This window comes from Oncorhynchus masou, chromosome 30 (assembly GCF_036934945.1).
Source record: "Oncorhynchus masou masou isolate Uvic2021 chromosome 30, UVic_Omas_1.1, whole genome shotgun sequence".
NCBI lineage: Eukaryota > Metazoa > Chordata > Actinopteri > Salmoniformes > Salmonidae > Oncorhynchus > Oncorhynchus masou.
The window spans coordinates 70957333-70980753 of record NC_088241.1 but is presented as its reverse complement, the minus strand read 5'-3'; the positions used below and the strand labels follow the sequence as shown (position 1 = coordinate 70980753).

The window sequence follows — 23421 nt, the reverse complement described above, 5'->3', positions numbered from 1 at the left end:
AGTAATATCTAACTAAATGCTTGTGTTCCCAGCTCCAACAGTACAGTAATATCTAACTAAATGCTTGTGTTCCCAGCTCCAACAGTTCCCAGCTCCAAACAGTACAGTAATACCAAAAATGCTAAATGCTTGTGTTCCCAGCTCCAACAGTACAGTAATATCTAACTAAATGCTTGTGTTCCCAGCTCCAGCAGTACAGTAATATCTAACTAGATGCTTGTGTTCCCAGCTCCAACAGTACAGTAATACCAAACTAAATGCTTGTGTTCCCAGCTCCAACAGTACAGTAATATCTAACTAAATGCTTGTGTTCCTAGCTCCAACAGTGCAGTAATATCTAAACTAAATGCTTTGTTCCCAGCTTTAATATCACTAAATGTTTATTAATACATTTAAACAGTACAGTAATACCAAACTAAATGCTTGTGTTCCCAGCTCCAACAGTACAGTAATACCCAGAGCAGTAACAAATGCTTGTGTTCTTCCAACAGTACAGTAATACCAACAGTGTTGTGTTCCCAGTAACAGTGTCTAACTAAATGCTTGTGTTCCCAGCTCCAACAGTACAGTAATATCTAACTAAATGCTTGTGTTCCCAGCTCCAACAGTACAGTAATACCAAACTAAATGCTTGTGTTCCCAGCTCCAACAGTGCAGTAATACCAAACTAAATGCTTGTGTTCCCAGCTCCAACAGTACAGTAATATCTAACTAAATGCTTGTGTTCCCAGCTCCAACAGTACAGTAATACCAAACTAAATGCTTGTGTTCCCAGCTCCAACAATGCAGTAATACCAAACTAAATGCTTGTGTTCCCAGCTCCAACAGTACAGTAATATCTAACTAAATGCTTGTGTTCCCAGCTCCAACAGTACAGTAATACCAAACTAAATGCTTGTGTTCCCAGCTCCAACAATGCAGTAATATCTAACTAAATGCTTTTGTTTCTTGCTACAACAGTGCAGTAGTGTCTAACTAAATGCTTGTGTTCCCAGCTCCAACAGTACAGTAATACCAAACTAAATGCTTGTGTTCCCAGCTCCAACAATGCAGTAATACCAAACTAAATGCTTGTGTTCCCAGCTCCAGCAGTACAGTAATACCAAACTAAATGCTTTTGTCCCAGCTCCAACAGTACAGTAATACCAAACTAAATGCTTTTGTCCCAGCTCCAACAGTACAGTAATATCTAACTAAATGCTTGTGTTCCCAGCTCCAACAGTACAGTAATACCAAACTAAATGCTTGTGTTCCCAGCTCCAACAATGCAGTAATATCTAACTAAATGCTTTTGTCCCAGCTCCAACAGTACAGTAATACCAAACTAAATGCTTGTGTTCCCAGCTCCAACAGTACAGTAATACCAAACTAAATGCTTGTGTTCCCAGCTCCAACAATGCAGTAATATCTAACTAAATGCTTTTGTTTCTTGCTACAACAGTACAGTAATATCAAACTAAATGATTGTGTTCCCAGCTCCAACAGTGCAGTAGTGTCTAACTAAATGCTTGTGTTCCCAGCTCCAACAGTACAGTAATACCAAATGCTTGTGTTCCCAAACAGTGCTTAAATGCTTTTGTCCCAGCTCCAACAGTACAGTAATACCAAACTAAATGCTTGTGTTCCCAGCTCCAACAGTACAGTAATATCTAACTAAATGCTTGTGTTCCCAGCTCCAACAGTACAGTAATACCAAACGAAATGCTTGTGTTCCCAGCTCCAACAGTACAGTAATACCAAACTAAATGCTTGTGTTCCCAGCTCCAACAGTGCAGTAATACCAAACTAAATGCTTGTGTTCCCAGCTCCAACAGTACAGTAATATCTAACTAAATGCTTGTGTTCCTAGCTCCAACAGTGAAGTAATATCTAACTAAATGCTTGTGTTCCAAAGCTTCAACAGTACATTAATATCTAACTAAATTCTTGTGTTTCTAGCTCCAACAGTACAGTAATACCAAACTAAATGCTTGTGTTCCCAGCTCCAACAGTGCAGTAATATCTAACAATTCATATCTAACAATTTCACAACATCTACCCAACACACAGAAATATAAGTAAAGGAATGGACTTGAATAGGTGCACTCAAATGTTATGAAAGAAATGTGATTATTTTGCTGAAATTAAATCGGATATTGATAGATTTATATTGAATTTTATTTGAAGACTTATATTGTAGTGTTACTGTAACAACAGGTGTCTCTGGCTCCATCTGCCAAATCTCTTTTGCTATGAGTACGAGAACACTGTGTTGTTACTATAATGTCTTTAACACTGTGTTGTTGCCATAATGACTATAACTATACTATGAGGACTAGAACACTGTGTTGTTGCTATAATGACTATAACACTGTGTTGTTGCTATAATGACTATAACTATACTATGAGGACTAGAACACTGTGTTGTTGGATGAGGGCTAGAACACTGTGTTGTTGCTATGAGGACTAGAACACTGTGTTGTTGCTATAAGGACTATACACTGTGTTGTTACTGTGAGGACTATGACACTGTGTTGTTGCTATAAAGACTATGACACTGTGTTGTTGCTATAATGACTATAACACCGTGTTGTTACTATGAGGACTAGAACACTGTGTTGTTACTATAATGACTATAACACTGTGTTGTTACTATAATGACTATAACACTGTGCTGTTGTTATAAGTTCTATAACACTGTGTTGTTACTATAAGGACTATAACACTGTGTTGTTGCTATGAGGACAATAACACTATGTTGTTGCTATAATGACTATAACACTGTGTTGTTACTATAAGGACTATAACACTGTGTTGTTACTATAAGGACTATAACACTGTGTTGTTGCTATGAGGACTATAACACTGTTGTTACTATGAGGACTCTAACACTGTGTTGTTGCTATGAGGACAATAACACTGTGTTGTTGCTATAATGACTATAACACTGTGTTGTTGCTATGAGGACTATATCACTGTGTTGTTGCTATGATGACTATAACACTGTGTTGTTACTGTGAGGACTATAACACTGTGTTGTTGCTATAAGGACTACAACACAGTGTTGCTGCTATGAGGACTAGAACACTGTGTTGTTCTTATAATGACTATAACACTGTGTTGTTCCTATAATGACTATAACACTGTGTTGTTCCTATAATGACTATAACACTGTGTTGTTACTGTGAGGACTATTTATTTTATTTCTTTCACCTTTATTTAACCAGGTAGGCTAGTTGAGAACAAGTTCTCATTTACAACTGTGACCTGGCCAAGATAAAGTATAGCAGTGTGAACAGATAACAACAGAGTTACACATGGAGTAAACAATAAACAAGTCAATAACACAGTAGAAGGCATGTGCAAAAGGCATGAGGAGATAGGCGAATAATTACAATTTAGCAGATTAACACTGGAGTGATAAATTAACAGATGGTCATGTGCAGGTAGAGATACTGCTGTGCAAAAGAGCAGAAAAGTAAATAAATAAAAACAGTATAGGGATGAGGTAGGTGAATTGGGTGGGCTATTTACCGATGGACTAAGTACAGCTGCAGCGATCGGTTAGCTGCTCAAAAGTCTCCAACTTCAGCGATTTTTGCAATTCGTTCCAGTCACAGGCAGCAGAGAACTGGAAGGAAAGGCGGCCAAATGAAGTGTTGGCTTTAGGGATGATCAGTGAGATACACCAGCTGGAGCGCGTGCTACGGATGGGTGTTGCCATCGTGACCAGTGAACTGAGATAAATGGCGGAGCTTTACCTAGCATGGACTTGTAGATGACCTGGAGCCAGTGGGTCTGGCGACGAATATGTAGCGAGGGCCAGCCGACTAGAGCGTACAGGTCGCAGTGGTAGGTGGTATAAGGTGCTTTAGTAACAAAACGGATGGCACTGTGATAAACTGCATCCAGTTTGCTGAGTAGAGTATTGGAAGCTATTTTGTAGATGACATCACCGAAGTCGAGGATCGGTAGGATAGTCAGTTTTACTAGGGTAAGTTTGGTGGCGTGAGTGAAGGAGGCTTTGTTGCGAAATAGAAAGCCGATTCTAGATTTGATTTTAGATTGGAGACGTTTGATATGAGTCTGGAAGGAGAGTTTACAGTCTAGCCAGACACCTAGGTACTTATAGATGTCCACGTATTCTAGGTCAAAACCATCCAGGGTGGTGATGCTAGTAGGGCGTGCGGGTGCAGGCAGCGAACGGTTGAAAAGTATGCATTTAGTTTTGGTTGCGTTTAAGAGCAGTTGGAGGCCACGGAAGGAGTGTTGTATGGCATTGAAGCTCGTTTGGAGGTTAGATAGCACAGTGTCCAAGGAAGGGTCAGAAGTATACAGAATGGTGTCGTCTGCGTAGAGGTGGATCAGGGAATCGCCCACAGCAAGAGCAACATCATTGATATATATACAGAGAAAAGAGTCAGCCCGAGAATTGAACCCTGTGGCACCCCCATAGACTGCCAGAGGACAGGACAACATGCCCTCCAATTTGACACACTGAACTCTGTCTGCAAAGTAGTTGGTGAACCAGGCAAGGCAGTCAATAGACAAACCGAGGCTACTGAGTCTGCCGATAAGAATATGATGATAGACAGAGTCGAAAGCCTTGGCCAGGTTGATGAAGACGGCTGCACAGCACTGTCTTTTATCGATGGCGGTTATGATGTCGTTTAGTACCTTGAGCGTGGCTGAGGTGCACCCGTGACCGGCTCGGAAACCAGATTGCACAGAAGGTACGGTGGGATTTGAGATGGTCAGTGATCTGTTTGTTGACTTGGCTTTCGAAGGCAGGGCAGAATGGATATAGGTCTGTAACAGTTTGGGTCCAGGGTGTCTCCCCCTTTGAAGAGGGGGATGACAGCGGCAGCTTTCCAATCCTTGGGGATCTCAGACGATACGAAAGGGAGGTTGAACAGGCTGGTAATAGGGGTTGCAACGATGGCGGCGGATAGTTTCAGAAATAGAGGTTCCAGATTGTCAAGCCCAGCTGATTTGTACGGGTCCAGGTTTTGCAGCTCTTTCAGAACATCTGCAATCTGGATTTGGATTAAAGGAGAAGCTGGGGAGGCTTGGGCGAGTAGCTGCGGGGGGAGGGGTGGCGGAGCTGTCGCCCGAAGTTGGAGTAGCCAGGAGGAAGGCATGGCCAGCCGTAGAGAAATGCTTGTTGAAGTTTTTGATTATCATGGATTTATCAGTGGTGACCGTGTTGCCTAGCCTCAGTGCAGTGGGCAGTTCGGGGGAGGTGCTCTTGTTCTCCATGGACTTTACAGTGTCCCAGAACTTTTTGGAGTTAGAGCTACAGGATGCAAATTTCAGCTTGAAAAAGCTGGCCTTTGCTTTCCTGACTGACTGTGTGTATTAATTCCTGACTTCCCTGAACAGTTGCATATCGCAGAGACTATTCAATGCTATTGCAGTTCGCCACAGGATGTTTTTGTGCTGGTCAAGGGCAGTCAGGTCTGGAGTGAACCAAGGGCTATATCTGTTCCTAGTTCTATATTTTTTGAATGGAGCATGCTTATCTAAGATGGTGAGGATGTTACTTTTAAAGAATGACCAGGCATCCTCAACTGACGGGATGAGATCAATATCCTTCCAGGATACCTGGGCCAGGTCGATTAGAAAGGCCTGCTCGCAGAAGTGTTTTAGGGAGCGTTTGACAGTGATGAGGGGTGGCCGTTTGACCGCGGACCCATAGTGGATACAGGCAATGAGGCAGTGATCGCTGAGATCCTGATTGAAGACAGCAGAGGTGTATTTGGAGGGCCAGTTGGTCAGGATAATGTCTATGAGGGTGCCCATGTTTACAGATTTAGGGTTGTACCTGGTAGGTTCCTTGATGATTTGTGTGAGATTGAGGGCATCTAGCTTAGATTGTAGGACTGCCGGGGTGTTAAGCATATCCCAGTTTAGGTCACCTAACAGAACAAACTCTGGAGCTAGATGGGGGGCGATCAATTCACAAATGGTGTCCAGGGCACAGCTGGGAGCTGAGGGGGGTCGGTAGCAGGCAGCAACAGTGAGAGACTTATTTCTGGAGAGATTAATTTTTAAAATTAGAAGTTTTAACTGTTTGGGTATGGAACTGGAAAGTATGACATTACTTTGCAGGCTCCCTCTGCAGTAGACTGCAACTCCTCCCCCTTTGGGAATTATATCTTGACGGAAAATGTTATAGTTGGGTATGGAAATCTCAAAATTTTTGGTGACCTTCCTAAGCCATGATTCAGACACAGCAAGGACATCAGGTTTAGCAGAGTGTGCTAAAGCAGTGAGTAAAACAAACTTTGTGAGGAGGCTTCTGATGTTGACATGCATGGAACCAAGGCTTTTTCGATCACAGAAGTCAACAAATGAGGGTGCCTGGGGACATGCAGGGCCTGGGTTTACCTCCACATCACCTGAGGAACAGAGGAGGAGTAGGATGAGGGTGCGGCTAAAGGCTATAAAATCTGGTTGCCTAGAGCGTTGGGGCCAAAGAATAAAAGGAGCAGATTTCTAGGCATGGTAGAATATATTCAGGGCATAATGTGCATACAGGGGTATGGTGGGGTGCAAGTACAGCGGAGGTAAGCCCAGGCATTGGATGATGATAAGAGAGGTTGTATCTCTGGACATGCTGGTTGTAATGGGTGAGGTCACCACATGTGTGGGAGGTGGGACGAAGGAGGTATCAGAGGTATGAAGAGTGGAACTAGGGGGTCCATTGTAAACTAAAACAATGATAACTAACCTGAACAACAGTATACAAGGCATATTGACATTTGAGTGAGACATACAGCGAGGCATAAAGTAATCGCAGGTGTTGATTGGGAGAGCTAGCTAAAACAACAGGTGAGACAACAACAGATAATCAGCAAACACAACAACAGCAGGTAAAATGGCGATGACTAGGCAGAGAGGGTCGGATTAACTACACACAGAGCCTGAGTTCGCGGCTGGGAACGACAGATAAAACATAAATAAACAGAATGGAGTACCGTGATTAATGGACAGTCCAGCAGGCATCAGCTATGTAGCCAAGTGATCATAGTGTCCAAGGAGCAGCAGTAGATGGAACAGGGGAGCCCCACTACGCTAGCACGCGGGCGACACGGCGTTTAAAGTTAGTAGCAAGGGGCTAGTAGGAGTGTCTGCTCCGACGGAGGCCGGTTGAAGGCACAGCGGGTGGAGTATTCGTCGGCAGATCAGGCGTGGTGGTGCGGCGGGGCGCCGTGTCGACAGAGAATCCAAGCCAGATGGCGAAAGAGGTATTGAGGAATTTAGTTTGCTAGCCGGGAGATGCGCCTGTCTCACGGCTATCTGGTGCTAGCTTCGTGGCAGTGGCGTTGGCCACTATAGCCAATCGGTTGCAGTGGTGATCCGCTGGACTATAACACTGTGTTGTTACTGTGAGGACTATAACACTGTTGTTGCTATAAGGACTAGAACACTGTGTTACTGTGAGAACTATAACACTGTGTTGTTACTGTGAGGACTAGAACACTGTGTTACTGTGAGGACTATAACACTGTGTTGTTACTGTGAGGACTAGAACACTGTTGTTGCTATAAGGACTAGAACACTGTGTTACTGTGAGGACTATAACACTGTGTTGTTACTGTGAGGACTAGAACACTGTTGTTGCTATAAGGACTAGAACACTGTGTTACTGTGAGAACTATAACACTGTGTTGTTACCGTGAGGACTAGAACACTGTGTTACTGTGAGAACTATAACACTGCGTTGTTACTGTGAGGACTAGAACACTGTGTTGTTGCTATAAGGACTAGAACACTGTGTTGTTACTGTGAGAACTATAACATTGTGTTGTTGTTACTGTGAGGACTATAGCACTGCGTTGTTGCTATAAGGACTAGAACACGGTGTTGTTACTGTGAGGACTATAACACTGTGTTGTTACTGTGAGGACTATAAAACTGTGTTGTTACTGTGAGGACAATAGCACTGTGTTACTGTGAGGACTATGACACTGTGTTGTTACTGTGAGGACTATAGCACTGTGTTGTTACTGTGAGGACTATAGCACTGCGTTGTTACTGTGAGGACTATAGCACTGTGTTGTTACTGTGAGGACTATAGCACTGCGTTGTTACTGTGGGGACTATAACACTGTGCTGTTACTGTGAGGACTATAAAACTGTGTTGTTACTGTGAGGACAATAGCACTGTGTTACTGTGAGGACTATAACACTGTGTTGTTACTGTGAGGACTATAGCACTGTGTTGTTACTGTGAGGACTATAGCACTGCGTTGTTACTGTGAGGACTATAGCACTGTGTTGTTACTGTGAGGACTATAGCACTGCGTTGTTACTGTGGGGACTATAACACTGTGCTGTTACTGTGAGGACTATAACACTGTGTTGTTACTGTGAGGACAATTGCACTGTGTTACTGTGAGGACTATAACACTGTGTTGTTACTGTGAGTACACTAGCACTGTGTTGTTACTGTGAGGACTATAGCACTGTGTTGTTACTGTGAGGACAATAGCACTGTGTTACTGTGAGGACTATAACACTGTGTTGTTACTGTGAGTACAATAGCACTGTGTTACTGTGAGGACTATAACGCTGTGTTGTTACTGTGAGGACAATATCACTGTGTTGTTACTGTGAGGACTAAAACACTGTGTTGTTACTGTGAGGACTATAACGCTGTGTTGTTACTGTGAGGACTACAACACTGTGTTGTTACTGTGAGGACAATAGCACTGTGTTACTGTGAGGACTATAACACTGTGTTGTTACTGTGAGGACAATAGCACGGTGTTGTTGCTATAAGGACTAGAACACGGTGTTGTTACTGTGAGGACTATAACACTGTGTTGTTGCTATAAGGACTAGAACAATGTGTTGTTACTGTGAGGAATATAGCACTGTGTTGTTGCTATAAGGACTAGAACACGGTGTTGTTACTGTGAGAACTAGAACACGGTGTTGTTACTGTGAGAACTATAACAATGTGTTGTTACTGTGAGGACTATCACACTGTGTTGTTGCTATAAGGACTAGAACACTGTGTTGTTACTGTGAGAACTATAACACTGTTTTGTTGTTACTGTGAGGACTATAGCACTGTGTTGTTGTTATAAGGACTATAACACTGTGTTGTTACTGTGCGGACAATAGCACTGTGTTACTGTGAGGACTATAACACTGTGTTGTTACTGTGAGGACTATAGCACTGTGTTGTTACTGTGAGGACTATAGCACTGTGTTGTTACTGTGAGGACTATAACACTGTGTTGTTACTGTGAGGACTATAACACTGTGTTGTTACTGTGAGGACAATAGCACTGTTTTGTTGTTACTGTGAGGACTATAGCACTGTGTTACTGTGTATAACACTGTGTTAAGGACTATAACACTGTGTTGTTACTGTGAGGACAATAGCACTGTGTTACTGTGAGGACTATAACACTGTGAGGACAATATCACTGTGTTGTTACTGTGAGGACTAAAACACTGTGTTGTTACTGTGAGGACTATAACGCTGTGTTGTTACTGTGAGGACTACAACACTGTGTTGTTACTGTGAGGACAATAGCACTGTGTTACTGTGAGGACTATAACACTGTGTTGTTACTATGAGGACAATAGCACGGTGTTGTTACTGTGAGGACTATAACACTGTGTTGTTACTGTGAGGACAATAGCACTGTGTTGTTACTGTGAGGACAATAGCACTGTGTTACTGTGAGGACTATAACACTGTGTTACTGTGAGGACTATAACACTGTGTTGTTACTGTGAGTACAATAGCACTGTGTTACTGTGAGGACTATAACGCTGTGTTGTTACTGTGAGGACAATATCACTGTGTTGTTACTGTGAGGACTAAAACACTGTGTTGTTACTGTGAGGACTATAACGCTGTGTTGTTACTGTGAGGACTACAACACTGTGTTGTTACTGTGAGGACAATAGCACTGTGTTACTGTGAGGACTATAACACTGTGTTGTTACTATGAGGACAATAGCACGGTGTTGTTACTGTGAGGACTATAACACTGTGTTGTTACTTTGAGGACTATAACACTGTGTTGTTACTGTGAGGACTATAGCACTGTGTTGTTATTGTGAGGACAATAACACTGTGTTGTTGTTACTGTGAGGAATATAGCACCGTGTTGTTGCTATAAGGACTAGAACACGGTGTTGTTACTGTGAGGACTATAACACTGTGTTGTTACTGTGAGGACAATAGCACGGTGTTGTAGCACGGTAGCACTTGTTACTGTGAGGACTATAACACTGTGTTGTTACTGTGAGGACTATAACACTGTGTTGTTACTGTGAGGACTATAGCACTGTGTTGTTACTGTGAGGACAATAACACTGTGTTGTTGTTACTGTGAGGAATATAGCACTGTGTTGTTGCTATAAGGACTAGAACACGGTGTTGTTACTGTGAGAACTATAACACTGTGTTGTTACTGTGAGGAATATAACACTGTGTTGTAACTGCGAGGACAATAGCACTGTGTTACTGTGAGGACTATAACACTGTGTTGTTACTGTGAGGACTATAGCACTGTGTTGTTACTGTGAGGACTACAACACTGTGTTGTTACTGTGAGGACAATAGCACTGTGTTGTTGCTATAAGGACTATAGCACTGTGTTGTTGCTATAAGGACTAGAACACTGTGTTGTTATTGTGAGGACTATAACACTGTGTTGTTGCTATAAGGACTAGAACACTGTGTTGTTACTTTGGGGACTATAGCACTGTGTTGTTGCTATAAGGACTATAGCACTGTGTTGTTGCTATGAGGACTAGAACACTGTTCAATAGAGATATCCGTAAATGTGCCAGTTCAGAACCTCCATCTCTTCTCTGTTTTAGTAATCACATTTTACTGACCTTTATTTAATCAGGGAGTCACCAGTGTCTCTTTACGAGGGAGTCCTGCATGTACAATTTAATAAAATGCATAAACAATCTAATACAATATAAACCTAATAAAACACGTATTGAACAGACAAACATAAAAAGACACAACAATCATTCAACTAAAAAAAAAATACATTCTTCATTATAAAAAACCTCTGTTCTCTTTTGAAATCCTCTGTTGAACACACTCAGGTAGTTTGCAATATACAGGTTCTTCTGTTTTTTCTCACAATACCAACTCTGTCTCTCTGTCTCTCTCTCTCTCTCTCTCTCTCTGTCTCTGTCTGTCTCTCTCTCTCTCTCTCTCTCTCTCTGTCTCTCTGTCTCTCTCTCTCTCTCTCTGTCTCTCTGTCTCTCTCTGTCTCTCTCTGTCTCTCTCTGTCTCTCTCTCTCTGTGTCTCTCTCTCTTTCTCTGTCTCTCTCTGTCTCTCTCTGTCTCTCTCTGTCTCTCTCTGTGTCTCTCTGTCTCTCTCTCTCTCTGTCTCTCTCTGTCTCTCTCTGTCTCTCTCTGTCTCTCTGTCTCTCTGTCTCTCTCTCTAATTCAAACCATACACTGAACAACAACAATAAGCATACAGTAGAGGACATGTGCAGGTTGATTGGTCTGTCAGACACGGTCCCTCATCTTATGGCAGGCAGCAATGTAGTGCGCTGCCAACCCACAGCTCTCTACGGGTACCCCATCCTCATCAGAGAGGTCTTTTAAACCTTGAATAAGGGTTTCAAATTTGGGAAAATGACACTCTTGTTTTATATTTTTTACATTTTGTCAGGAAATGCAGCTCTGTCTCAGGTTCTGCTGTGGTGCAGTGGTGACACAGCCTTCCTCTACAGGGAGCCAGGTTTTCCTGTGTCTACCCTTCTCAATGGCAAGGCTGTGCTCACTGAGCCTGTACTTTGTCAAGGTTTTTCTAAGGTTTTGATCAGTAACCATGGTCAAATATTTAGCCACGGTGCACTGTTGATTTAGGGCCAGTTAGCACTGCATTTTGCTTTGTGCTTGTGTTTCCCAATAAGCAATATAGTTTTGTTTTGGCATTGCAGGGCTTGGTAATGATATGAGAGGGGGTCACTGTATTTTAGATGTTTCCAAAACTTGCATGCATTGTTTGTAGTTTTCCTCTGGACATGGAAGAGAATCTTACAGAACTCTGTATGCAGGGTTTCAATGGGGTGTTTGTCCCATTTGATGAAATCTTGTTTTGCAAGTGGACCCCACACTTCGCTGCCATAAAGTGCAATTGGTTCAATGACACATTCCATTAGTTTTAGCTTTAGTTTTGTAATAGGTATTTCAATTTGAATTAGCTTTTTAATGGCGTAGTATGCCCTGCGTGCTTTCTCTCTCAGCTCATTCACTGCCTCTTTAAGGTGTCCAGTTGAGCTTATTTTTAAGTAATTGTAGTGTGTGCAATACTCTATTTATTTTGTACCAATTGACAACTTTGGTCTAATACCCTGAGATCTGGATATTCTCTGGAAAATCATTATTTTAGTCGTTTTGGGGTTTACTGCCAGGGCCCAGGTCTGGCAGTACGGTTCTAGCAGGTCCAGGCTCTGCTGTAGGCCATGTGCTGTGGGTGACAGCAGGCATAGGTAATCTGCAAAGAGTAGGCATTTAACTTCTGAGTTGTGGAGACTAACACCAGGGGCTGCGGATTAAAACAAAAAAAAAATAATGTCAATATTGAAGAGTGCAGGGCTCAGATTGCAACCCTGGCGAAGGCCAAGCCCCTGGTTAAAGAATTATGTTATTTTCTTACCAATTTTAATGCTGCACGTATTGCCAGTGTACATTGATTTAATTATGTCATATGTTTTACCCCTACACCACTTTCTCTCTCTGTCCCTGCCTCTGTCTCTCTCTCTCAATTCAATTCAATTCAAAGGGCTTTGTTGGCATGGGAAACATGTGTTAACATTACCAAAGCAAGTGATGTAGATAATTTACAAAAGTGAAATAAACAATAAAAATTAACAGTAAACATTACACTCACAGAAGTTTCAAAACAATAAAGACATTACAAATGTCATATTATGTATATATACAGTCTTGTAACAATGTACAAATGGTTAAAGTACACAAGGGAAAATAAATAAACATAAATATGGGTTGTATTTACAATGGTGTTTGTTCTTCACTGGTTGCCCTTTTCTTGTGGTAACAGGTCACAAATCATTCTGCTGTGATGGCACAGGGTGGAATTTCACCCAGTAGATATGGGAATTTATCAAAATTGGATTTGTTTTCTAATTCTTTGTGGACCTGTGTAATCTGAGGGAAATATGTGTCTCTAATATGGTCATACATTGGGCAGAAGGTTAGGAAGTGCAGCTCAGTTTCCACCTCATTTTTGGGCAGTGTGCACATAGCCTGTCTTCTCTTGAGAGCCAGGCCTGCCTATTGCGGCCTTTCGCAATAGCAAGGCTATGCTCACTGAGTCTGTACATAGTCAAAGCTTTCCTTAATTTTGGGTCAGTCACAGTGGTCAGTTATTCTGCCACTGTGTACTCTCTTTTAGGGACAAATAGCATTCTAGTTTGCTATGTTTTTTTGTTAATTCTTTCCAATTTGTCAATTAATTATCTTTTTGTTTTCTCATGATTTGGTTGGGTCTAATTGTGCTGCTGTCCTGGGGCTCTGTGGGGTGTGTTTGTGTTTGTGAACAGAGCCCCAGGAACAGCTTGCTTAGGGGACTCTTCTCCAGGTTCATCTCTCTGTAGGTGATGGCTTTGTTATGGAAGGTTTGGGAATCACTTCCTTTTAGGTGGCTGTATAATTTAACGTCTCTTATCTGCTCTTATCTGGATTTTGATAATTATTGTGGGTACTGGATGTCAGAAGGTGAATTCACCAATTTGTAATTCTGGATAAGAGCGTCTGCAAATGCTTAAATGTAAATGTAAATGTAATTCTGTGTTTATTTGGTGTTCTATGTTGTACACGGAGGATATTTTTGCAGAATTCTGCATGCAGAGTCTCAATTTGGTGTTTTTCCCCATTTTGTGAAATCTTGGTTGGTGAGCGGACCCCAGACCTCACAGCCATAAAGGGCAATGGGCTCTATGGCTGATTAAATTATTTTTAGCCAGATCCTAATTGGTATGTTGAATTTTATGTTCCTTTTGATGGCGTTGAAGGCCCTTCTTGCCTTGTCTCTCAGATCGTTCACAGTTTTGTGGAAGTTACATGTGGCGCTGATGTTTAGGCCAAGGTATGTATAGTTTTTTTTGTGTGCTCTAGGGCAATGGTGTCTAGATGGAATTTGTATTTGTGGTCCTGGTGACTGGACCTTTTTTGGAACACCATTATTTTGGTCTTACTGAGATTTACTGTCAGGGCCCAGGCAGAATCTGTGCAGAAGTTCTAGGTGCTGCTGTAGGCCCTTTTCTAGTGCCCTCGCCAATACTTTGATATGTATGTCGAAGACGGTGGGGCTTAAGCTGCATCCCTGTCTCACCCCACGACCCTGTGGGAAGAAATTTGTTTTTTTTGCCAATTTTAACCGCACACTTGTTGTTTGTGTATGTAACAGTATAACTTTAGACCGTCCCCTCGCCCATACCCGGGCGTGAACCAGGGACCCACACATTAACAACAGTCACCCACGAAGCATCGTTACCCATCGCTCCATAAAAGCCGCGGCCCTTGCAGAGCAAGGGGAACCACTAGTTTATGGTCTCAGAGCAAGTGATGACACCGATTGAACCACCGCTAACTAAGCTAGCCATTTCACATCCGTTACATGTACATGGATTTTATAATGTCGTATGTTTTACCCCCAAAACCACTTTCCATCAATTTTGTATATGCCAAATTGAGTCAAAGGCTTTTTTGAAATCAACAAAGCATGAGAAGACTTTGTCTTTGGTTTGGTTTGTTTGGTTGTCAATTAGGGTGTGCAGGGTGAATACATGGTCTGTTGTACGGTAATTTGGTAAAAAGCCAATTTGACATTTGCTCAGTACATTGTTCTCTCTCTCTCTCTCACTCTCTCTCTCTCTCTTTGTGAGTCTTCTTTCTCTCAGCCATGGAGGAAGTTGTCTAATGAGGACCCAAAATAATTCTGCTCCTTTTTATTTCCCCTCATTTCCTCCCCAGATAAGCCTCCTCCTCCTGTCCTCCATCCCTGCTCCTCCAATAACACACCACCATGGCTGAGACAGTTGGACCTAAGACCCCCCTAAACACTCCACGGGGTAACAACCACCCAGGGGTAACCTCCCTCCCCCCAGAGCCCATCCAAATCATCCGCACCAAGGCCCGCTCCAGGAGGGTCCGCATCAACGTGGGAGGTCTAAACCACGAGGTCCTGTGGCGGACGCTGGACCGGCTGCCCCGTACCCGCCTGGGAAAGCTCCGCGACTGCAACACCCACGAGAGCCTGATGGAGGTCTGCGACGACTACAGCCTCCATGAGAACGAATACTTCTTTGACCGGCACCCGGGCGCCTTCACCTCGATCCTCAACTTCTACCGCACAGGGAAGCTGCACATGATGGAGGAGATGTGCGCCCTGTCGTTCGGCCAGGAGCTCGACTACTGGGGTATAGATGAGATCTACCTGGAGTCCTGCTGCCAGGCCCGGTACCACCAGAAGAAAGAACAGATGAATGAGGAGCTGCGGAGGGAGGCGGAGACGCTGAAAGAGAGAGAGGGAGAGATTGAGTTTGATAACACCTGCTGCCAGGAGAAGAGGAAGAAGCTTTGGGACCTCCTGGAGAAACCCAGCTCTTCCCTGCCTGCCAAAGTAAGAAAGGGAAGGATTCGAAAAAGAGGGAAGGAGGGGAGAGGGTGTAACTGTAACCCCACTGGTTTTGTGTGTGGTGTATACTCTCACTGGTTTTGCTCCACACAGAGAGAGAGAGAGTGAGAGAGAGAGGGACGGGAAGGGGAGGGAGCACAATGTTATTTTTTGTATTTCTGGATCGTCACTTATAGTGTTTGTGAAGAGAGTAGAGGAGAGGAGAGCAAAAGAGGGGTGAAGTTGTCCCAGGCAGCAGGTATACCTTGTAGTACTACAGCACAGATGAATAACTGCTCTGTTCTCATCAAGGTTTCTGTTGGATATTGGACTTTGTGAAATGTGCTCACAATCTACTGTGCGTTCAGCATAGATCTGAAGTACACTGCTGTATCCTACAGTATTGTGAATGTATGGTGACTGTATCCTACTGTATGGTGACTGTATGGAGACTGTATCCTACTGTATGGTGACTGTATGGAGACTGTATCCTACTGTATGGAGACTGTTTCCTACTGTATGGTGACAGTATCCTACTGTATGGTGACTGTATCCTACTGTATGGTGACTGTATCCTACTGTATGGTGACTGTATGGAGACTGTATCCTACTGTATGGTGACTGTATGGAGACTGTATCCTACTGTATGGTGACTGTATGGAGACTGTATCCTACTGTATGGTGACTGTATGGAGACTGTATCCTACTGTATGGTGACTGTATGGAGACTGTATCCTACTGTATGGTGACTGTATCCTACTGTATGGTGACTGTGTGGTGACTGTATCCTACTGTATGGTGACTGTATGGTGACTGTATCCTACTGTATGGTGACTGTATGGAGACTGTATCCTACTGTATGGTGACTGTATGGAGACTGTATCCTACTGTATGGAGACTGTATCCTACTGTATGGTGACTGTGTGGTGACTGTATCCTACTGTATGGTGACTGTATTGTACAGTATGGTGACTGTATGGTGACTGTATTGTACTGTATGGTGACTGTATGGTGACTGTATCCTACTGTATGGTGACAGTATCCTACTGTATGGTGACTGTATGGTGACTGTATCCTACTGTATAGTGACTATATCCTACTGTATGGTTACTGTATCCTACTGTATGGTGACTGTGTGGTGACTGTATCCTACTGTATGTTGACTGTATGGTGACTGTATCCTACTGTATGGTGACTGTATGGTGACTGTATCCTATTGTATGGTGACTGTGTGGTGACTGTATCCTACTGTATGGTGACTGTATTGTACAGTATGGTGACTGTGTGGTGACTGTATCCTACTGTATGGTGACTGTGTGGTGACTGTATCCTACTGTATGGTGACTGTATTGTACAGTATGGTGACTGTATGCTGACTGTATTGTACAGTATGGTGACTGTATTGTACATTATGGTGACTGTATTGTACAGTATGGTGACTGTATTGTACAGTATGGTGACTGTATGGTGACTGTATTGTACAGCATGGTGACTATGGTGACTATGGTGACTGTATGGTGACTGTATTGTGCAGTATGGTGACTGTATGGTGACTGTAATGTGCAGTATGGTGGCTGTATGGTGACTGTATTGTAGAGTATGGTGACTGTATTGTACAGTATGGTGACTGTATGGTGACTGTATGGTGACTGTATTGTACAGTATGGTGACTGTATGGTGACTGTATTGTACAATATAGTGACTATTGTACAGTGTGGTGACTGTATTGTACTGTATGGTGACTGGTATGGTGACTGTATGCTGACTGTATTGTACAGTATGGTGACTGTATGGTGTACTGTATGTATGGTGACTGTATTGTACAGTATGGTGACTGTATGGTGACTGTATTGTACAGTATGGTGACTGTATTGTACAGTATGGTGACTGTTTGTACAGTATGGTGACTGTATGGTGACTTTATTGTACTGTATGGTGACTGTATTGTACAGTACTGTAGTATGGTGACTGTATGGTGGCTGTATCCTTCCTATTATGGTGACTGTATTGTACAGTATGGTGACTGTATTGTACAGTATGGTGACTGTATTGTACAGTATGGTGACTGTATGGAGACTGTATGGTGATCTGTATGTGAATGTATGGTGTATCCTACTGTATGGTGACTGTATTGTACAGTATGATGACTGTATACAGTATGGTGACTGTATGGTGACAGTACCTACTGTATGGTGACTGTATCCTACTGTATGGTGACTGTATCCTACTGTATGTGTATGGACTGTATCCTGTATGGTGACTGTATGGAGACTGTATCCTATGGTGACTGTATGGAGACTGTATTGTGTATGGTGACTGTATTGTACTGTATGGTGACTGTATGGAGACTGTATCCTACACATGGTGACTGTATCCTACTGTATGGTGACTGTGTGGTGACTGTATCAGTATGGACTGATACACTGTATCCTACTGTATGGTGACTGTATTGTGACTGTATGTATGGTGACTGTATGGAGACTGTATCCTACTGTATGTGTGACTGTATGGTACTGTGTACAGTATGTATGACTGTATGGTGACTGTATTGTACTGTATGGTGACTGTATGGTGACTGTATCCTACTGTATGGTGACAGTATCCTACTGTATGGTGACTGTATGGTGACTGTATCCTACTGTATAGTGACTATATCCTACTGTATGGTATACTGTATCCTACTGTATGGTGACTGTGTGGTGACTGTATCCTACTGTATGTTGACTGTATGGTGACTGTATCCTACTGTATGGTGACTGTATGGTGACTGTATCCTATTGTATGGTGACTGTGTGGTGACTGTATCTGTATGGTGACTGTATTGTACAGTATGGTGACTGTATGGTGACTGTATCCTACTGTATGGTGACTGTGTGGTGACTGTATCCTACTGTGACTGTATTGTACAGTATGGTGACTGTATGCTGTGTATTGTACAGTATGGTGACTGTATTGTACATTATGGTGACTGTATTGTACAGTATGGTGACTGTATTGTACAGTATGGTGACTGTATGGTGACTGTATTGTACAGCATGGTGACTATGGTGACTATGGTGACTGTATGGTGACTGTATTGTGCAGTATGGTGACTGTATGGTGACTGTAATGTGCAGTATGGTGGCTGTATGGTGACTGTATTGTAGAGTATGGTGACTGTATTGTACAGTATGGTGACTGTATGGTGACTGTATGGTGACTGTATTGTACAGTATGGTGACTGTATGTTGACTGTATTGTACAATATAGTGACTATTGTACAGTGTGGTGACTGTATTGTACGGTATGGTGACTATATTGTACAGTATGGTGACTGTATGGTGACTGTATTGTACAGTATGGTGACTATTGTACAGTGTGGTGACTGTATTGTACGGTATGGTGACTGTATGCTGACTGTATTGTACAGTGTGGTGACTGTATTGTACCGTATGGTGACTGTATTGTACAGTATGGTGACTGTATTGTACAGTATGGTGACTGTATTGTACAGTATGGTGACTGTATGGTGACTTTATTGTACTGTATGGTGACTGTATTGTACAGTATGGTGACTGTATGCTGACTGTATTGTACAGTATGGTGACTGTATTATACAGTATGGTGACTGTATTGTACCGTATGGTGACTGTATCCTACTGTATGGTGGCTGTATCCTTCTGTATGGTGACTGTATTGTACAGTATGGTGACTGTATTGTACAGTATGGTGACTGTATTGTACAGTATGCTGACTGTATGGTGACTGTATTGTACAGTATGGTGACTGTGAAATGTGCTCACAATCTACTGTGTGTTCAGCATAGATCTGAAGTACACTGCTGTATCTTACAGTATTGTGAATGTATGGTGATCTATCCTACTGTATGGTGACTGTATTGTACAGTATGATGACTGTATGCTGACTGTATTGTACAGTATGGTGACTGTATCCTGCATGGTGATTGTATGGTGACTGTATGGTGACTGTACTGTGCAGTATGGTGACTGTATGGTGACTGTATTGTACAGTATGGGGACTGTATTGTACAGTATGGTGACTGTATGGTGACTGTATTGTACAGTATGGTGACTGTATGGTGACTGTATGGTGACTGTATTGTACTATGTGGTGACTGTATAGTACGGTATGGTGACTATATTGTACAGTATGGTGACTGTTTGCTGACTGTATTGTACAGTATTGTGACTGTATGGTGACTGTAATGTACAGTATGGTGACTGTATCCTACTGTTTGGTGACTGTATGCTGACTGTATTGTACAGTATGGTGACTGTATTGTACCGTATGGTGACTGTATCCTACTGTATGCTGACTGTATTGTTCAGTATGGTGACTGTATTGAAAGGTGACATTGTATGGTGACTGGTGACTGTATTGGATTATTGTGACTGTATTGTACAGTATGGTGACCAATGGTGACTGTATTGTACGGGGATGGTGACTGTATTGTACAGTATGGTGACTATATTGTACAGTATGGTGACTGTGATTGTACAATGGTGACTGTATTGTACAGTAGTGTGACTGTATTGTGACAGTAGGGTGACTGTATTGTACAGTATGGCTGCAGTGACTGTATTGTACAGTATGGTGCCCGTATTGTACAGTATGGTGACTGTATGGTGACTGTATGTACAGGGGGATGACTGTATTGTACAATGGCTGCACGGGGACTAGTGACAGTATTGTGACTGCAGTATGGTGACTGTATGGTGACTGTATTGGCTGCGGTATGGTGACTGTATTGTACAGTATGGTGACCAGTATGGTGACTGTATTGTACAGTATGGTGACTGTATTGTACGTGCTGCATGCAGCATGGGTGTGTTGATACATTATGGTCATCGCTTGTCATCATGTTTGCTATGTATTCCTGCTGTCATTATGGTCATCATTTGTCATCGTGTTAGCCATATTTTCCTGCTGTCATTATGGTCATCATTTGTCATCGTGTTAGCCATATTTTCCTGCTGTCATTATGGTCATCATTTGTCATCATGTTAGCCATATTTTCCTGCCATTATGGTCATCATTTGTCATCGTGTTAGATATTTTCCTGCGGTCATTAGCAATCTTAGATTCAAACCGTGTCACTAACACTGTCTAAGGTAATTACCATATCTGTGCTGCAGTGGCTGGGGATATAGTGACGGGCCAATGGCTGCAGGGGGATAGTGAAGGAGCCAATGGCTGCAGTGGGATAGTGAAGGAGCCAATGGCTGCAGGGGGATAGTGAAGGAGCCAATGGCTGCAGGGGGATAGTGAAGGGGCCAATGGCTGCAGGGGATAGTGACGGGGCCAATGGCTGCAGGGGGATAGTGAAGGAGCCAATGGCTGCAGGGGGATAGTGAAGGAGCCAATGGCTGCAGGGGGATAGTGACGGGGCCAATGGCTGCAGGGGGATAGTGAAGGAGCCAATGGCTGCAGGGGGATAGGGGACAGTGAAAGTCAGTGGCGGTTGGTGCCGTTTAAAATGAGGGAGGACGATACATTTTTTTATGAGGATGGCCTTACGTCTGTTACAGCATATTGAATGACAGTTATTCATTTTCCATTCACCCAGTTCAATGTAACAGTGATAGGTTTAGGTTACTGTCATTCATATTCACCCAGTTCAATGTAACAGTGACAGGTTTAGGTTACTGTCATTCATATTCCATTCACCCAGTTCAATGTAACAGTGACAGGTTTAGGTTACTGTCATTCATATTCACCCAGTTCAATGTAACAGTGACAGGTTTAGGTTACTGTCATTCATATTCACCCAGTTCAATGTAACAGTGACAGGTTTAGGTTACTGTCATTCATATTCACCCAGTTCAATGTAACAGTGATAGGTTTAGGTTACTGTCATTCATATTCACCCAGTTCAATGTAACAGTGACAGGTTTAGGTTACTGTCATTCATATTCACCCAGTTCAATGTAACAGTGACAGGTTTAGGTTACTGTCATTCATATTCACCCAGTTCAATGTAACAGTGATAGGTTTAGGTTACTGTCATTCACACAGTTCAATGTAACAGCGATAGGTTTAGGTTACTGTCATTCACCCAGTTCAATGTAACAGTGACATGGAGGTATTCCCTCCTACGTTGGCCAATGTGTTCATCATTGATGAGAAAGTTTTCAGATCCAGTGAGAAAGTGTATCACTTATATGGCTGTGTCTCTCCATCCATCGTTTCATCCATCACTTTATCTCTCTCTATCCATCCTCTCCTTCTCGTCCCACAATCACCCAGTCTCTGTTCCTTCCTCCATCCCTTCTCCCTCTCGTCCCACAATCCCCCTCTCTGTTCCTTCCTCCATCCCTCTCTCCTTCTCGTCCCACAATCCCCCTCTCTGTTCCGTCCTCCATCCCTCTCTCCTTCTCGTCCCACAATCACCCTCTCTGTTCCTTCCTCCATCCCTCTCCCTTCTCAATCCCACAATCCCCCTCTCTGTTCTTTCCTCCATCCCTCTCTCCTTCTGTCCCACAATCCCCCTCTCTGTTCCTTCCTCCATCCCTCTCTCCTTCTCGTCCCACAATCCCCCTCTCTGTTCCGTCCTCCATCCCTCTCTCCTTCTCGTCCCACAATCCCCCTCTCTGTTCCTTCCTCCATCCCTCTCTCCTTCTCATCCCACAATCCCCTCTCTGTTCCTTCCTCCATCCCTCTCTCCTTCTCGTCCCACAATCCCTCTCTCTGTTCCTTCCTCCATCCCTCTCTCCTTCTCGTCCCACAATCCCCCTCTCTGTTCCTTCCTCCATCCCTCTCTCCTTCTCGTCCCACAATCCCCCTCTCTGTTCCTTCCTCCATCCCTCTCTCCTTCTCGTCCCACAATCCCCCTCTCTGTTCCTTCCTCCATCCCTCTCTCCTTCTCGTCCCACAATCCCCCTCTCTGTTCCTTCCTCCATCCCTCTCTCCTTCTCGTCCCACAATCCCTCTCTCTGTTCCTTCCTCCATCCCTCTCTCCTTCTCGTCCCACAATCCCCCTCTCTGTTCCTTCCTCCATCCCTCTCTCCTTCTCGTCCCACAATCCCTCTCTCTGTTCCTTCCTCCATCCCTCTCTCCTTCTCGTCCCACAATCCCCCTCTCTGTTCCTTCCTCCATCCCTCTCTCCTTCTCGTCCCACAATCCCCTCTCTGTTCCTTCCTCCATCCCTCTCTCCTTCTCGTCCCACAATCCCCCTCTCTGTTCCTTCCTCCATCCCTCTCTCCTTCTTGTCCCACAATCACCCTCTCTGTTCCTTCCTCCATCCCTCTCTCCTTCTCGTCCCACAATCCTACTCTCTGTTATTTCCTCCATCCCTCTCTCCTTCTTGTCCCACAATCACCCTCTCTGTTCCTTCCTCCATCCCTCTCTCCTTCTCGTCCCACAATCCCCCTCTCTGTTCCTTCCTCCATCCCTCTCTCCTTCTCGTTCCACAATCCCCCTCTCTGTTCCTTCCTCCATCCCTCTCTCCTTCTCGTCCCACAATCCCCCTCTTTGTTCCTTCCTCCATCCCTCTCTCCTTCTCGTCCCACAATCCCTCTCTCTGTTCCTTCCTCCATCCCTCTCTCCTTCTCGTCCCACAATCCCCTCTCTGTTCCTTCCTCCATCCCTCTCTCCTTCTCGTCCCACAATCCCCCTCTCTGTTCCTTCCTCCATCCCTCTCTCTTTCTCGTCCCACAATCCCTCTCTCTGTTCCTTCCTCCATCCCTCTCTCTTCTCGTCCCACAATCCCTCTCTCTGTTCCTTCCTCCATCCCTCTCTCCTTCTCGTCCCACAATCCCCCTCTCTGTTCCTTCCTCCATCCCTCTCTCCTTCTCGT

At 43.6% G+C, this 23421-nt stretch overlaps 1 protein-coding gene across 1 annotated transcript in view; it reads left to right on the top strand.

The window, feature by feature from the left end:
* The first annotated feature begins 14987 nt into the window (after positions 1 to 14987).
* The window catches only part of LOC135522965 (potassium voltage-gated channel subfamily B member 2-like), a 144905-nt gene continuing 136471 nt past the window's right edge, over positions 14988 to 23421 (top strand). The window contains exon 1 of the mRNA XM_064949695.1: positions 14988 to 15632. Within this exon, the coding sequence (XP_064805767.1) occupies positions 15036 to 15632 (597 nt within the window). The 5' untranslated portion in view covers positions 14988 to 15035. The remainder of the gene's footprint in view (positions 15633 to 23421) is intronic.